This window comes from Aegilops tauschii, chromosome 2, assembly GCF_002575655.3.
Source record: "Aegilops tauschii subsp. strangulata cultivar AL8/78 chromosome 2, Aet v6.0, whole genome shotgun sequence".
NCBI classification, from domain to species: domain Eukaryota; kingdom Viridiplantae; phylum Streptophyta; class Magnoliopsida; order Poales; family Poaceae; genus Aegilops; species Aegilops tauschii.
The window spans coordinates 634,521,084-634,540,180 of record NC_053036.3 but is presented as its reverse complement, the minus strand read 5'-3'; the positions used below and the strand labels follow the sequence as shown (position 1 = coordinate 634,540,180).

The window sequence follows — 19,097 nt, the reverse complement described above, 5'->3', positions numbered from 1 at the left end:
TGTATGCAAGGAACGATAGCGGAGACTTGATCTCAGGAAGGAAAAAAAAAGGATAAAAAGCGGAGACTTGGATAATTTTGTTTTGATTTTTGATTTGGGGGCGTGCGTGTGACGATTAACTGGTTCCATAGGCGACGGATAGGAGCGTCTGATGGCACTAGGCCGTGACCACGCAGGCAGCTCCGTGATGGAAACGGAAACTACTACAAGAGGAGGCCGGGCCCAGCTCCTAGCGAAGATGAATATGGAAACGAGTACGACCCCGAGTCCACCCAAGGCAGCGCCTCACCGGCACCAATAAATCCCCCGGGTTCCCACCCTAGCCTGCCCAACACGTACGCAAAGAAGCTAGCTCCTGTGTCTTCCGCCGCCGCGTCTTTTGGCTACTAATAACTAGGGTTTCGTTTCGCCTCACAATACTCCGATCGGTCGATGGCGGCCGAGGAAGGCGAGAAGAAGATGATAACGCTCAAGAGCTCGGACGGTGAGGAGTTTCAGGTCGAGGAGGCGGTCGCCATGGAGTCGCAGACCATCCGCCACATGATCGAGGACGACTGCGCCGACAACGGCATCCCGCTCCCCAACGTCGACTCCAAGATCCTCTCCAAGGTCATCGAGTACTGCAAGAAGCATGTCCAGGCCGACGCCAGCTCCTCCACCTCTACTGCAGCCCCCGCCCCCGCCGAGGACCTCAAGAGCTTTGACGCCGACTTCGTTAAGGTCGACCAGGCCACCCTCTTCGACCTCATCCTGGCCGCAAACTACCTCAACATCAAGGGATTGCTCGACCTTACTTGCCAGACTGTTGCCGACATGATCAAGGGAAAGACTCCCGAGGAGATCCGCAAGACTTTCAACATCAAGAATGACTTCACACCCGAGGAGGAGGCCGAGATCCGCAGGGAGAACCAGTGGGCTTTTGAGTAGCATCTAGCTAGGCACTATTTCGTTGACCTACTCCTTTATTAGTATTCGTCTTTTTTCTAGACTTCGTATTATGCAAGAAGAAACCTATCAATTACTTCTGAAACTGAATTGTTATTTGTCCAAGTGGATGTTTTGATTGGTGACATCATCCTAATTAGCTAATTTATGTGTGTGATTTGAGATATTTTTGGCTATCTTGAAATAGCCTTATTGTTTCTCCAATTTTATATCTACATATATATTTGCGAAAGATCTGTCCAAATCTTGATGTCACGAGTCTCAGCGCGCAGCAGCAGTATTTGTCAGAATCATGATGCTAACTGCAAACGCCATCAGCATCAACATGTCACATTTGATTGAGCCTGTGCAATGCCATGCCTATTATGGCACTTCCCGTCGGTGTCGTGCCACTGGAATCGATAGCTCAAGGCCCAGAACTGCAGCAGCAAATCACCAATGATCTCCCATTAAAGCGCAGACTTCTTCCTGATGATACTAGGCACGCCATAACAAACAAGAGATGCGCGGATCATAAGCGCAAGCCTGCAAGCACGCCTAGCTTCACTTATATGCCAAGCTATCCGCTTGTGACCGCAATTGCAGCAATTACTACTGCCATCTATCTCTGCTGTCTGTTGCTGCTTCTGATCTCGACGTGTGCCTTTTCGTCTTTGCCTCCTACCATTATCCTTTGCAGCAGCAATGGTCATGGACTCAAAACATTTAGGGCGATTTTTAAAATTATCTTGCAACCATGAATTGAGCAATGCTTTACTATCGATCGATATCTTTATCTGAGACGTCCCAGAGATTTGCAATGACGCAAGGAGAACCAGCAGATAAATAAGAGAAAGGTGCCCCTTGAGGAGCATAACCTCCTTTGCAATCAAGTGTCCCACTGCTGCAACCCATAAGAAGAGCAGCTGCACACTTATCTAACTAATCAATTTCCTTTCCAGAGACATACTGACTTCCGTGTTAGTACAAATGGTACCTCAGCTACCAGTTTTTATAAGTATCTGAATACTGGACACTTCTTAGTGGTTGGAGTTCATATTCCTTCCTAGACAGTAATAGCATCAACTTGATACATTAATTAGTTGGCACTAGCATCACAAGCAGTAGTTTCTACTGATACATATGCCGCTACTACTACAAGTGATAAGTTTTATAGCCTAAAGTTATGGAGCCATCTAGTTAATGTTCTCGTTGAAGCTTTCAATAAAGCTGGGTGAGCATTTTGTACAACATAAATTTACATGTTAGCTATGCCAATAGCAGATTGTAATAGACAATCGGGTGCCAGACAGTGTTTTTTAGCAATTGCTATTTGTATTCTGTAAGGTGGATACCATGGTAGTAGTGCACTACACTTAGATAGCTTCAAAGGCTGAAGCTGTCCAAGTTCAAATGACTCCGACAAAAGCACAGTACGCAAAGTGAATAAAATGACAAAAGTATCAATATTTATATCCATAGTGCATTACCACTTCCATGTCCAAAGTAGAGAAAAAGATCATGATTCCTCAGGGCCTAGACGAGCTCTTCGGCTGTTGGAGCATCCCCAGCATTTCTATGCATGTCGTGTTTTATGTTTATTTATAATGCGGTTATTTGGTGGGTCTATCATGGTGTGATTCTGTACTATCCGCTAATCAACCCATATTTCTGTGGGGATATTTTTTATCAATGGTTGCATGCACTGTATTCGTGTTATAGTATCACATGGTGGCGCTATTTTCTAGGTGATGGGAGTCTGCGAGGGGTTGACATATTTTTATAGGCCGGTTGCTGCTGATTGATTTGAAAAATCGTTGACCCAATCAAAATCGTAAATCAAATCCAAAAATGAATACCTCAATCGAATGAAAAGGCTTTAAAATTAGGGAACAAAGAAAATTAAAATAATTAAATGGGAGAGCCCCTTGAGAAATTGTAGCCTCGATTAGTTGTGAAGATTTAAAAATTAAAAAGCTTAGTGTATTGTATAAAAAATAAAATGAGAGAGTTTTGAGAAATTGTTGACCCGGTCAAAATTGGGTGACCAAATCCCAATGGGAGACCTTAATTGATTGTGAGGCCTCCAATCCTAGGGAGCTTAGTGATATAGTATATGTATCCTTTAACAAGATTGCATCATTCTTAGATTCATGGACTGTTTACTCATGAAAGATGTTAAAGATTTTAGCAGGCTGCATTATCTAATCTTATTTTATTTTGAAAAAGGAGGATAACCCCGGCCTCTGCATCTGGACGATGCATGCAGCCATTTTATTAGTTATTCACAAAGACCTTACAAAGTAATATATCAGTAAGTACGTCCGAAGCCATCATCTTTACAATATCTGCCGCTACTCCTAACCACTTGATGAAGGGGTGCCGATTGTCCAAGCCGAATACCAAACCTCAAACCGAGTCTGGGGTACACACCGGACTGACACACTCTCAGAGGTCGCAGCCACCGTCTTCCACCGATCCATCTTCGGAGCAGGTATTGACGCGTCAAACTTGCCAGGCCTGCCGTCGACGCCACCACGACGCCAGACAGCGCCACCATCATGCGCTTGGCCATCGGCACCATCCACCGCCGAGACCCCGCTGCTCCATGCCCTCGGGAGACATCGCTATCGACGTGCCAGATGCCACGCCACTCTTCCTTCATGAACACCACCTGCTGCCACTGGTCCCATCTGAAGGAAATATGCCCTAGAGGCAATAATAAAGTTATTATTTATTTCCTTATATCATGATAAATGTTTATTATTCATGCTAGAATTGTATTAACCGGAAACATGATACACGTGTGAATACATAGACAAACAGAGTGTCACTAGTATGCCTCTACTTGACTAGCTCGTTGATCAAAGATGGTTATGTTTCCTGGCCATAGACATGAGTTGTCATTTGATTAACGGGATCACATCATTAGGAGAATGATGTGATTGACTTGACCCATTCCGTTAGCTTAGCACTCGATCGTTTAGTATGTTGCTATTGCTTTCTTCATGACTTATACATGTTCCTATGACTATGAGATTATGCAACTCCCGTTTACCGGAGGAACACTTTGTGTGCTACCAAACGTCACAACGTAACTGGGTGATTATAAAGGTGCTCTACAGGTGTCTCCAAAGGTACTTGTTGGGTTGGCGTATTTCGAGATTAGGATTTGTCACTCCGATTGTCGGAGAGGTATCTCTGGGCCCTCTCGGTAATGCACATCACTTAAGCCTTGCAAGCATTGCAACTAATGAGTTAGTTGTGGGATGATGTATTACGGAACGAGTAAAGAGACTTGCCGGTAATGAGATTGAACCAGGTATTGAGATACCGACGATCGAATCTCGGGCAAGTAACATACCGATGACAAAGGGAACAACGTATGTTGTTATGCGGTCTGACCGATAAAGATCTTCGTAGAATATGTGGGAGCCAATATGAGCATCCAGGTTCCGCTATTGGTTATTGACCGGAGACGTGTCTCGGTCATGTCTACATAGTTCTCGAACCCGTAGGGTCCGCACGCTTATTGTTACGATGACAGTTATATTATGAGTTTATATGTTTTGATGTACCGAAGGTTGTTCGGAGTCCCGGATGTGATCACGGACATGACGAGGAGTCTCGAAATGGTCGAGACATGAACATTGATATATTGGAAGCCTATATTTGGATATCGGAAGTGTTCCGGGTGAAATCGGGATTTTACCGGAGTACCGGAGGGGTTACCGGAACCCCCCGGGTGTTAATGCGCCATAATGGGCCTTAGTGGATATGAGGAGAGGCGGCCAAGGGGAGGGCCGCGCGCCCCTCCCCCCTAGTCCGAATAGGACAAGGAGAGGGGGGCGGCGCCCCCCTTTCCTTCCTCTCCTCCACCTCTTTCCCCCTTCTCCTATTCCAACAAGGAAGGGAGGGTGTCCTACTCCCGGTGGGAGTAGGACTCCTCCTGGCGTGCCTCGTCCCTAGCCGGCCGCACCTCCCCCCTTGCTCCTTTATATACGGGGGCAGGGGGCACCCCAAGGACACAACAATTGATCGCTTGATCTTTTAGCCGTGTGCGGTGCCCCCCTCCACCATAGTCCACCTCGATAAAACTGTAGCGGTGCTTAGGCGAAGCCCTGCGTCGGTAGAACATCATCATCGTCACCACGCCGTCGTGCTGAAGAAACTCTCCCTCAACACTCGGCTGGATCGGAGTTCGAGGGCCGTCATCGGGCTGAACGTGTGCTGAACTCGGAGGTACCGTGCGTTCGGTACGTGATCGGTCGGGTCGTGAAGACGTACGACTACATCAACCGCGTTGTGCTAACGCTTCCGCTTTCGGTCTACGAGGGTACGTGGACAACACTCTCCCCTCTCGTTGATATGCATCACCATGATCTTGCATGTGGGTAGGAATTTTTTTGAAATTACTACGTTCCCCAACACCATCGCCACCGAAGATACGGACATACCGAGCACCCTCCAGAAACCACTGGAGCTCTCTACACCACACGCTCCAACCCACCACCCTAGACGACGCCACCAAGGTGGAGACGATGTTGTTGCGCTGATGTCGCCCAATTCCAAGGATTTGGAGTTCTCACCCAAGCGACGTGGAAGAAGGGAGTGGGGGAGATGTGTCAACATTGCCTCCAAGGGGGAATACGGCGCCCACAACACCGCTGATGTCGTGGTCGCTGCTGTCGACCAAGGGTTTCCCCTGGACAGAGCTCCCAGTCCAACTCCCACCATGCTAATCGCAAGATCCCACGGAGAGGAACTCGAGGGAGATCGAACCAACCAGTGGAATGGGAGCAAGCATCAGGTGGCCGTCTTCGGATCTGGACATGGGGAAGAACGGGGTATCCTCCATGTCGCGACCCCCTCCTGTGTGCCCTCGCTGCCCGCGCAGCCAAGGGCCACAGCCAGCCACTCGGCGGGTGCCTCCCGCCGTAGGAAGGACGTCGCCCTCACTGTCGAGGCTACCGCCTCGGAGGCCAACCCTTCGTCACCTGCAGGAGCGAATCCGATAGATCCTTTCTGCCCCCTTCACCAGCGGCTACGTGATGAGCCGGTGGCCCCCTCCGGAGGCGATGAGGGAGATGGGGAGGAGAGAAAGGGCCGGTGGCGGCTAGGGCTACATTATTTATATGTAACATGTTGAACTAATACATGTCTAAGATGTGAAAACTGACAATACACTGAGATGGAGGTCACACCAAAACACATGTAGTAGAAATCTTCTTTTGTATTTTATATACACAGTGAGAAGAAGATTGTTTGAACAAGAGTAAGCAGATCATGTTACCTTCCACTCATAGTTTCTAAACAACTGATAAAATTCTACTTGTGTGCTGATCAAATCAGCACCAGTATTCAATAGATAGAATGCATCAAAATGGTCAATAACAGGAAAAGGATGGGCCATGGCACTAGCATCTTTGTGATCATTAGTGCTTCTAGTCAATGCTAGAAAGATGTTTCTCATTGATGGCATGCGGTATATTTCTTGATTCCTTAAAGCAGGCAAGTTCTCCCTAGGAAGCATCTGCATTCAGCCATTTTACGTAGAGGTGAAAGAAGATATATGATGGGTATCATAAAAAGCTGCTATTGGGAATATTGCTAGACAAACAATACAAGAAAATTAGCAGTAACTTTAAGCAGACAGTACGGGGTTGTAGAATGGTTGCTTTAACTTCAAGCAGACAGTATGGGGTTGTAGGCAAGCAAGATCATGATGAGATGACTAAATTTTACCTATGGAAGATTTAGCCTTACTCTGTTAATTTCATCCATTTTTTAATTATTTATCACATAAATGAATTACATTAGAGCATGTCAGACTAGATGCAGATGATACAGCATTCCTAATAATTATCCCTTCCAACAGCTAGCCAGGTATTCAGTAAAGCAGAACATCCAGCTAAAAACTTTTTTAATAATTAAAGAAATAGACAATAAGAAGGATATCATGTTGCTCACCTGCACATCAGTATCCAGGACTAAAATGGCCGGATTTCTATCGACTGGCTTAGATAGCTCATCCACTATACCATTGCATAAATGCTCGAGGGTCACCACAGCTTCAACATCAGTTTGGCAAGAGAAGGCTCTTATTCTATCTCTTCCGCAACACCCTCATCTGCCAAAGTAACTTTTATATGATATAAGTTGAGAAACACATTCTTACCATCCATCCACTGATGCAACCCCACCGAGCATGACCTTGATGAGTGCTGGATCAACTTCAAGTTTAAATTCTGACTCCAGGCCAGTGATCAGATATTCCAGCACTGCCTCGCTATGTTGGTAGCTAATTGATGGCCGGGGAGAAGGCATTTCCAGGGCCCTAGCCACAATTCTTCAATGGTTCTGTTCAAAACAATGAAGAAGATATCAGAACAAAGGAACAATTATTATTAAAATATAATCTTGTCATGACAACACCAAATTTCAACAATGTACTGAGCAAGATATCGAGTATTGTTGTAAAATATTTACAGCTTTACGTATAAGACAGAAGAAATCTTAATCCAATATCTCATTAAGGTGATCATTGAGCTTCATTCTATCTGACCACCACCTTATGGCATTTGCTTGTCCATCCTTTGGAATGTCGGTCGCACCAGCGAGGGATCTAAAGTTTGGTTGCTGCAAAAGCGCGACCCAGCGTGTCTTGCGATTTCTGTAAGTCAGAGCCAGAGTGCCAGACAGGTTAGGCTGTCTTCCTTCCGAGGAAGATGGTCTCGCCATCGGTGTCGGGGTTAGCGCCTGAGGGAGGAATTCCACAAAGCTCTCTGTTGAGTCACGCTAATGTTGTAGCCGCCCTGGAGACAGTGCCGACTGCCAACCTCACGGAGTGGGTCGACGTTGTTGAGCGTGCGCACAACACCATCCATGTGCGGAGGTTGCTCCAGTTGAGATGAAAGAGCCAAACCCTAGATGGAGAGGGGAGGGGGAAGATTTGCGGGACACTTTTTTGGGCCGTACGCGCTGGTTTAGTTGGGACGTGTGGTGGGAGGTGAGCCGAAAAAATCCAGATGAAATAGATGATGGTGGGAGGTGAGGCGGAAAAAACATGGAGGGGAAGCTACCAAGTCCCCCTTTAGGAGTACAGATCTATTGCCGGGCGCCAAAAACACGCCTCAAACGCCCAGGCGGACGGCCCGGTAAATCACCAGTAAAAAAGCGACCTAGACGGGCGCCTCAAACGTGCTTCAAATGCCCGAGCTGACCGGGGCCCCTCATATCTAGCCCAAATATGGGGCGGATATGGGGACGCCTGGATGCGCCCGGGCGCGTCCATCACATCAGACCAGATAGGCCTAACCCACCATAAAATTGCACCAAACCCACTCCCTCGACCTATCCGATCCATTTGCTCTCTCCTCTCTTTTTCCTCCTCCGCGTCGGACGTCTCGCAGCTCTGCTGCCACCCTTTCTCCGCAGCTGTTTCAAGCCTCAGTGCCACCAGGACTGGCACATCAGTCCTCTCTCCCGTGCTCGCCGCCACGGCCGATGGATTTGGATTGCCATGGCAGTTTCAAATAATAAAAATCGACATATGCATTCTCCAAACATTCGGTATTTTCGAATAGATCCGAACGAGGCGGCAGTTTCCTTTTTTCCGATCGTTTCCTTTTATTTCGGCAACTAATTAGTCCACCCATTTAATTATGTTTCCTTTTCCTATTCAATTTCTCAATTTCCTTTTTCCCATACATTTCCTTTTTTGACCACTAATTTCTCAATCCGCGCATATGTTTCTTTTTTTCCTTTTTCTATTTAATTTCTCAAAAAAGCGTAGAAGCTGGGATTCGAACCTTGTACCTATAGCAAAGTTCACAACTCAATAACCACCTAGGCTATCTTGATTTTGTAATTAAGTTTTGTTTAGTTTCTTTTCGTACCTTTCGATCTCCTACCAGGAAAGCAAAAAAGATCTAGCATGTGTGCACCCTGGTAATTTACACCAACGGAGCTGATAACATGTGTATGAATAACTCGGTAACTTTTGACCCAGAAATGGAGGGTGTTGTTGAAAACATAGCACCGATAACTGATACGTCTGTTTTGCATCATGTTTTCCTACTATTATTTATGATGTTTTTCATCCATAATAATGCTTTTTGGAATAATCCTAATGCCTTTTCTCTCATAATATGCAAGGTACACACAAAGAGGGAGAATTCCGGCAGCTAGAAGTCTGGACCTGAAAAAGCTACGTTGGGCTACCTATTCTGCACAACTCCAAACAATCTGAAACTTCACGGATAATTTTTATCAAATATATGTCGAATATTGGAGCAAATAGCTACCAGAGGGTGCCACCAGGTGGGCACAACCCACCTGGATTAACGGGATCACATCATTAGGAGAATGATGTGATTGACTTGACCCATTCCGTTAGCTTAGCACTCGATCGTTTAGTATGTTGCTATTGCTTTCTTCATGACTTATACATGTTCCTATGACTATGAGATTATGCAACTCCCGTTTACCGGAGGAACACTTTGTGTGCTACCAAACGTCACAACGTAACTGGGTGATTATAAAGGTGCTCTACAGGTGTCTCCAAAGGTACTTGTTGGGTTGGCATATTTCGAGATTAGGATTTGTCACTCCGATTGTCGGAGAGATATCTCTGGGCCCTCTCGGTAGTGCACATCACTTAAGCCTTGCAAGCATTGCAACTAATGAGTTAGTTGTGGGATGGCGTATTACGGAACGAGTAAAGGGACTTTCCGGTAACGAGATTGAACCAGGTATTGAGATACCGACGATTGAATCTTGGGCAAGTAACATACCGATGACAAAGGGAACAACGTATGTTGTTATGCGGTCTGACCGATAGAGATCTTCGTAGAATATGTGGGAGCCAATATGAGCATCCAGGTTCCGCTATTGGTTATTGACCGGAGACGTGTCTCGGTCATGTCTACATAGTTCTCGAACCCGTAGGGTCCGCACGCTTAACGTTTCGATGACAGTTATATTATGAGTTTATATGTATTGATGTACCGAAGGTTGTTCGGAATCCCGGATGTGATCACGGACATGACGAGGAGTCTCGAAATGGTCGAGACATGAAGATTGATATATTGGAAGCCTATATTTGGATATGGGAAGTGTTCCGGATGAAATCGCGACTTTACCGGAGTACCGGAGGGGTTACCGGAACCCCCCGGGGGTTAATGGGCCATAGTGGGCCTTAGTGGATATGAGGAGAGGCGGCCAGGGCAAGGGCCGCGCGCCCCTCCCCCTAGTCTGAATAGGACAAGGAGAGGGGGGCGGCGCCCCCCTTTCCTTCCTCTCCTCCACCTCTTTCCCCCTTCTCCTATTCCAACAAGGAAGGGAGGGAGTCCTACTCCAGGTGAGAGTAGGACTCCTCCTGGCGCGCCTCCTCCCTGGCCGGCCGCACCTCCCCCCCTTGCTCCTTTATATACGGGGGCAGGGGGCACCCCAAGGACACAACAATTGATCGCTTGATCTTTTAGCCGTGTGCGGTGCCCACCTCCACCATAGTCCATCTCGATAATACTGTAGCGGTGCTTAGGCGAAGCCCTGCGTCGGTAGAACATCATCATCGTCACCACGCCGTCGTGCTGACGAAACTCTCCCTCAACACTTGGCTGGATCGGAGTTTGAGGGATGTCATCGGGCTGAACGTGTGTTGAACTCGGAGGTGTCGTGCGCTCGGTACTTGATCGGTCGGATCGTGAAGACGTACGACTACATCAACCGCGTTGTGCTAACGCTTCCGCTTTCTGTCTACGAGGGTACGTGGACAACACTCTCCCCTCTCGTTGCTATGCATCACCATGATCTTGCGTGTGCGTAGGAAATTTTTGAAATTACTACGTTCCCCAACAGTGGCATCCGAGCCTGGTTTTATGCGTTGATGTTATATGCACGAGTAGAACACAAGTGAGTTGTGGGCGATATAAGTCATGCTGCTTACCATCATGTCATACTTTGGTTCGGCGGTATTGTTGGATGAAGCGGCCCGGACCGACATTACGCGTACGCTTACGCGAGACTGGTTCTACCGACGTGCTTTGCACACAGGTGGCTGGCGGGTGTCAGTTTCTCCAACTTTAGTTGAACCGAGTGTGGCTACGCCCGGTCCTTGCGAAGGTTAAAACAGCACCAACTTGACAAACTACCATTGTGGTTTTGATGCGTAGGTAAGAACGGTTCTTGCTAAGCCCGTAACAGCCACGTAAAATTTGCAACAACAAAGTAGAGGACGTCTAACTTGTTTTTGCAGGGCATGTTGTGATGTGATATGGTCAAGACATTCTGCTAAATTTTATTGTATGAGATGACCATGTTTTGTAACCGAGTTATAGGCAACTGGCAGGAGCCATATGGTTGTCGCTTTATTGTATGCAATGCAATCGCCATGTAATGCTTTACTTTATCACTACGCGGTAGCGATAGTCGTAGAAGCAAAAGATTGGCGAGACGACAACGATGCTACGATGGAGATCAAGGTGTCGCGCCGGTGACGATGGTGATCATGACGGTGCTTCGGAGATGAAGATCACAAGCACAATATGATGATGGCCATATCATATCACTTATATTGATTGCATGTGATGTTTATCTTTTATGCATCTTATCTTGGTTTGATTGACGGTAGCATTATAAGATGATCCCTCACTAAATTATCAAAGTATAAGTGTTCTCCCTGAGTATGCACCGTTGCGAAAGTTCTTCGTGCTGAGACACCATGTGATGATCGGGTGTGATAGGCTCTACGCTCAAATACAACGGGTGCAAAACAGGTACACACGGGGAATACTCAGGTTAAACTTGACGAGCCTAGCATATAATAGATATGGCCTCGGAACACTGAGACCGAAAGGTCGAGCGTGAATCATATAGTAGATATGATCAACATAGTGATGTTCACCATTGAAACTACTGCATCTCACGTGATGATCGGACATGGTTTAGTTGATATGGATCACGTGATCACTTAGAAGATTAGAGGGATGTCTATCTAAGTGGGAGTTCTTAAGTTATATGATTAATTAAACTTTAATTTATCATGAACTTAGTCCTGGTAGTATTAGGATATCTATGTTGTAGATCAATAGCTCGCGTTGTTGCTTCCCTATGTTTTATATATGTTCCTAGAGAAAACTAAGTTGAAAGATGATAGTAGCAATGATGCGGACTGGGTCCGTGATCTGAGGTTTATCCTCATTGCTGCACAGAAGAATTATGTCCTTGATGCACCGCTAGGTGACAGACCTATTGCAGGAGCAGATGCAGACGTTATGAATGTTTGGCTAGCTCAATATGATGACTACTTGATAGTTTAGTGCACCATGCTTAACGGCTTAGAATCGGGACTTCAAAGACGTTTTGAACGTCATGGACCATATGAGATGTTCCAGGGGTTGAAGTTAATATTTCAAGCAAATACCCGAGTTGGGAGATATGAAGTCTCCAACAAGTTCTACAGCTAAAAGATGGAGGAGAATAGCTCAAGCAGTGAGCATGTGCTCAGATTGTCCGGGTACTACAATCACTTGAATCAAGTGGGAGTTAATCTTCCAGATAAGATAGTGATTGACAGAATTCTCTAGTCACCATCACCAAGTTAGTAGAACTTCGTGATGAACTATAATATGCAAGGGATAACAGAAACAATTCCCAAGCTCTTCGTGATGCTGAAATCGACGAAGGTAGAAATCAAGAAAAACATCAAGTGTTGATGGTTGACGAGACAACTAGTTTCAAGAAAAGGGCAAAGGAAAGAAGGGGAACTTCAAGAAGAACGGCAAGCAAGTTGCTGCTCAAGTGAAGAAGCCCAAGTCTGGTCCTAAGCCTGAGACTAAGTGCTTCTACTGCAAAGGGACTGGTCATTGGAAGCGGAACTACCCCAAGTATTTGGTGGATAAGAAGGATGGCAAAGTGAACAAAGGTATATTGGATATACATGTTATTGATGTGTACTTTACTAGTGTTTATAGCTACCCCTCGGCATTTGATACTGGTTCAGTTGCTAAGAGTAGTAACTTGAAACGGGAGTTACAGAATAAACAGAAACTAGTAAAAGGCGAGGTGACGATGTGTGTTGGAAGTAGTTCCAAGATTGATATGATCATCATCGCACACTCCCTATACTTTCGGGATTAGTGTTGAAACTAAATAAGTGATATTTGGTGTTTGCGTTGAGCATGAATACGATTTGATCATGTTTGTTGCAATACGGTTATTCATTTAAATTAGAGAATAATTGTTGTTCTGTTTACATGAATAAAACCTTCTATGGTCATACACCCAATAAAATGGTTTGTTGGATCTCGATCGTAGTGATACACATATTCATAATAATGAAGCCAAAAGATGCAAAGTTAATAATGATAGTGCAACTTATTTGTGGCACTGCCGTTTAGGTCATATTGGTGTAAAGCGCATGAAGAAACTCCATGCTGATGGGATTTTGGAATCACTTGATTATGAATCACTTGATGCTTGCGAACCATGCCTCTTGGGCAAGATGACTAAAACGCCGTTCTCCAGAACAATGGAGCAAGCAACAGATTTGTTGGAAATCATACATACTGATGTATGTGGTCTGATGAATATTAAGGCTTGCGGCGGGTATCATTATTTTCTGACATTCATAGATGATTTGAGCAGATATGGGTATATCTACTTGATGAAACACAAGTCTGAAACATTTGAAAAGTTCAAAGAATTTCAGAGTGAAGTGGAGAATCATCGTAACAAAAATAAAAGTTTCTACGATATGATCGCAGAGGTAAAATATTTGAGTTACGAGTTTGGCCTTCAGTTAAAACAATGTGAAATAGTTTCACTACTCACGCCACCTGGAACACCACAGTGTAATGGTGTGTCCGAACGTCGTAACCATACTTTATTAGATATGGTGCGATCTATGATGTCTCTTACCGATCTACCACTATCGTTTTAGGGTTATGCATTAGAGACAGCTACATTCACGTTAAATAGGGCACCATCTAAATCCGTTGAGACGACACCGTATGAACTATGGTTTGGCAAGAAATCTAAGCTGTCGTTTCTTAAAGTTTGAGGTTGCAATGCTTATGTGAAAAAGTTTCAACCTGATAAGCTCAAACCCAAATCGGAGAAATGCGTCTTCATAGGATACCCAAGAGAAAATGTTGGGTACACCTTCTATCACAGATCCGAAGACAAGATATTCGTTGCTGAAAATGGATCCTTTCTAGAGAAGGAGTTTCTCTTGAAAGAAGTGAGTGGGAGGAAAGTAGAACTTGATGAGGTAATTGTACCTGCTCCCTTATTGGAAAGTAGTTCATCACAGAAACCGGTTCCTGTGACACCTACACCAATTAATGAGGAAGCTAATGATGGTGATCATGAAACTTCAGATCAAGTTACTACCGAACCCCGTAGGTCAACCAGAGTAAGATCCGCACCAGAGTGGTACGGTAATCCTGTTCTGGAGGTCATGTTACTTGACCATGACGAACCTACGAACTATGAGGAAGCGATGATGAGCCCAGATTCCGCAAAATGGCTTGAGGCCATGAAATCTGAGATGTGATCCATGTATGAGAACAAAGTATGGACTTTGATTGAATTGCCCAATGATCGGCGAGCCATTGAGATTAAATGGATCTTCAAGAGGAAGACGGACGCTGATAGTAGTGTTACTATCTACAAAGCTAGAATTGTCGCAAAAGGTTTTCGACAAGTTCAAGGTGTTGACTACGATGAGAGTTTCTCACTCGTATCTGTGCTTAAGTCTGTCCCAATCATGTTAGCAATTGCCGCATTTTATGAAATCTGGCAAATGGATAAACAAAACTGCATTCTTTAATGGATTTATTAAAGAAGAGTTGTATATGATGCAACCAGAAGGTTTTGTCAATCATAAAAGTGCTAACAAAATATGCAAGCTCCAGCGATCCATCTATGGACTGGTGCAAGCATCTCGGAGTTGGAATATACGCTTTGATAAGTTGATCAAAGCATATAGTTTTTATACAGACTTGCGGTGAAGCCTGTATTTACAAGAAAGTGAGTGGGACCACTACAGCATTTCTGATAAGTATATGTGAATGACATATTGTTGATCGGAAATAATGTAGAATTATTCTGCAAAGCATAAAGGAGTGTTTGAAAGGAGTTTTTCAAAGAAAGACCTCGGTGAAGCTGCTTACATGTTGAGCATCAAGATCTATAGAGATAGATCAAGACGCTTGATAAGTTTTTTTTTCAATGAGTACATACCTTGACAGGATTTTGAAATAGTTCAAAATGGAACAGTCAAAGAAAGAGTTCTTGCCTGTGTTACAAGGTGTGAAGTTGAGTAAAGACTCAAAACCCGACCACGGCAGAAAAACAGAAAGAGAATGAAGAGTCATTCCCTATGCTTCAGTCATAGGTTCTATCAAGTATGCTATGCTGAGTACCAGACCTATTGTGTACCTCACCATAAGTTTGGCAAGGGAGTACAATATTGATCTAGGAGTAGATCACTGGACAGCGGTCAAAATTATCCTTAGGGGAATAAGGATATATTTCTCGGTTATGGAGGTGATAAGGAGTTCGTCGTAAAGAGTTACGTTGATGCAAGCTTTGACACCGATCTGGATGACTCTAAGTCACAATCCAGATACATATTGAAAAGTGGGAGGAATTAGCTAAAGTAGCTCGGTGCAGAGCATTGTAAACATAGAAATTTGCAAAATACTTACGGATCTGAATGTGACAGACCCGTTGACTAAAATTATCTCACAAGCAAAACATGATCACACCTTAGTACTCTTCGGGTGTTAATCACATAGCGATGTGAACTAGATTACTGACTCTAGTAAACCCTTTGGGTGTTGGTCACATGTCGATGTGAACTATGGGTGTTAACCACATAAAGATGTGAACCATTGATGTTAAATCACATAGCGATGTGAACTAGATTATTGACTCTAGTGCAAGTGGGAGACTGAAGGAAATATGCCCTAGAGGCAATAATAAAGTTATTATTTATTTCCTTATATCATGATAAAAGTTTATTATTCATGCTAGAATTGTATTAACCGGAAACATGATACATGTGTGAATACATAGACAAACAGAGTGTCACTAGTATGCCTCTACTTGACTAGCTCGTTGATCAAAGATGGTTATGTTTCCTAGCCATAGACATGAGTTGTCATTTGATTAACGGGATCACATCATTAGGAGAATGATGTGATTGACTTGAACCATTCCGTTAGCTTAGCACTCGATCGTTTAGTATGTTGCTATTGCTTTCTTCATGACTTATACATGTTCCTATGACTGTGAGATTATGCAACTCCCGCTTACCGGAGGAACACTTTGTGTGCTACCAAACGTCACAACGTAACTGGGTGATTATAAAGGTGCTCTACAGGTGTCTCCAAAGGTACTTGTTGGGTTGGCGTATTTCGAGATTAGGATTTGTCACTCCGATTGTCGGAGAGGTATCTCTGGGCCCTCTCGGTAATGCACATCACTTAAGCCCTGCAAGCATTGCAACTAATGAGTTAGTTGTGGGATGATGTATTACGGAACGAGAAAAGAGACTTGCCGGTAACGAGATTGAACCAGGTATTGAGATACCGACGATCGAATCTCGGGCAAGTAACATACCGATGACAAAGGGAACAACGTATGTTGTTATGCGGTCTGACCGATAAAGATCTTCATAGAATATGTGGGAGCCAATATGAGCATCCAGGTTCCGCTATTGGTTATTGACCGGAGACGTGTCTCGGTCATGTCTACATAGTTCTCGAACTCGTAGGGTCCGCACGCTTAACGTTTCGATGACAATTATAATATGAGTTTATATGTTTTGATGTACCGAAGGTTGTTCGGAGTCCCGGATGTGATCACGGACCTGATGAGGAGTCTCGAAATGGTCGAGACATGGAGATTGATATATTGGAAGCCTATATTTGGATATCGAAAGTGTTCCGGGTGAAATCGGGATTTTACCGTAGTACCGGAGGGGTTACCAGAACCCCCCGGGGGTTAATGGGCCATAGTGGGCCTTAGTGGATATGAAGAGAGGCGGCGAAGGGGAGGGCTGCGCGCCCCTCCCCCCTAGTCCGAATAGGACAAGGAGAGGGTGGCGGCGCCCCCCTTTCCTTCCTCTCCTCCACCTCTTTCCCCCTTCTCCTATTCCAACAAGGAAGGGAGGGAGTCCTACTCCCGGTGGGAATAGGACTCCTCCTGGCGCGCCTCCTCCCTAGCCGGTCGCACCTCCCCCCTTGCTCCTTTATATACGGGGACAGGGGGCACCCCAAGGACACAACAATTGATCGCTTGATCTTTTAGCCGTGTGTGGTGCCCCCCTCCACCATAATCCACCTCGATAATACTGTAGCGGTGCTTAGGCGAAGCCCTGCGTCGGTAGAACATCATCATCGTCACCACGCCGTCGTGCTGACGAAACTCTCCCTCAACACTCGGCTGGATCGGAGTTCGAGGGACGTCATCGGGCTGAACGTGTGCTGAACTCGGAGGTGCCGTGCGTTCGGTACTTGATCGGTCGGATCGTGAAGATGTACAACTACATCATTCGCATTGTGCTAATGCTTCCGCTTTTGGTCTACGAGGGTACGTGGACAACACTCTCCCCTCTCGTTGCTATGAATCACCATGATCTTGCGTGTGGGTAGGAATTTTTTTGAAATTACTACGTTCCCCAACACCATCGCCACCGGAGATACGGACATACCGAGCCACCTCCAGGAACTACTCGAGCTCTCTACACCACACGCTCCAACCCACCACCCTAGACGACGCCACCAAGGTGGAAACGACGTTGTTGTGCCGCTGTCGCCCAATTCCAAGGATTTGGAGTTCTCACCCAAGCGACGTGAAAGAAGGGAGTGGGGGAGATGTGTCAACATTGCCTCCAAGGGGGAATCCGGTGCCCACAACACCGCTGATGTCGTGGTCGCTGCTGTCGACCAAGGGTTTCCCCTGGACAGAGCTCCCAGTCCAACTCCCACCATGCTAATCGCCAGATCCCACGGAGAGGACCTCGACGGAGATCGAACCAACCAGTGGAATGGGAGCAAGCATCAGGTGGCCGTCTTCGGATCTGGACATGGGGAAGAACGGGGTATCCTCCATGTCGCGACCCCCTCCTGTGTGCCCTCACTGCCCGCGCAGCCAAGGGCCACAGCCAGCCACTCGGCGGGTGCCTCCCGCCGTAGGAAGGACGTCGCCCTCACCGTCGAGGCCGCCGCCTCGGAGGCCAACCCTTCGTCACCTGCAGGAGCGAATCCGAGGTGAGCTGGTGGCCCCCTTCACCAGCGGCTACGTGATGAGCTGGTGGCCCCCTCCGGAGGCGACGAGGGAGATGGGGAGGAGGGAAAGGGCCGGTGGCGGCTAGGGCTACATTATTTATGTGTAACATGTTGAACTAATACATGTCTAAGATGTGAAAACTGACAATACACTGAGATGGAGGTCACACCAAAACACATGTAGTAGAAAACTTCTTTTGTAATTTATATACACAGTGAGAAGAAGATAGTTTGAACAAGAGTAAGCAGATCATGTTACCTTCCACTCATAGTTTCTAAACAACTGATAAAATTCTAATTTTGTGCTGATCAAATCAGCACCAGTATTCAATAGATAGAATGCATCGAAATGGTCAATAACAGGAAAAGGATGGGCCATGGCACTGGCATCTTTGTGATCATTAGTGCTTCTAGTCAATGCTAGAAAGATGTTTCTCATTGATGGCATGCGGTATATTTCTTGATTCCTTAAAGCAGGCAAGTTCTCCCTAGGAAGCATCTGCATTCAGCCATTTTACGTAGAGGTGAAAGAAGATATATGATGGGTATCATAAAAAGCTGCTATTGGCAATATTGCTAGACAAACAATACAAGAAAATTAGCAGTAACTTTAAGCAGACAGTATGGGGTTGTAGAATGGTTGCTTTAACTTCAAGCAGACAGTATGGGGTTGTAGGCAAGCAAGATCATGATGAGATGACTAAACTTTACCTATGGAAGATTTAGCCTTACTCTGTTAATTTCATCCATTTTTTAATTATTTATCACAAAAATGAATTACATTAGAGCATGTCAGACTAGATGCAGATGATACAGCATTCCTAATAATTATCCCTTCCAACAGCTAGCCAGGTATTCAGTAAAGCAGAACAT

At 45.5% G+C, this 19,097-nt stretch overlaps 1 protein-coding gene across 1 annotated transcript; it reads left to right on the top strand.

Moving 5' to 3' along the window:
* The first annotated feature begins 432 nt into the window (after positions 1–432).
* LOC109765503 (SKP1-like protein 1) lies at positions 433–927 on the top strand. Its single transcript, XM_020324286.3, has one exon. It carries the CDS (start codon positions 433–435, stop codon positions 925–927), a length of 495 nt encoding a protein of 164 aa, XP_020179875.1.
* The last annotated feature ends 18,170 nt before the right edge of the window (positions 928–19,097 follow it).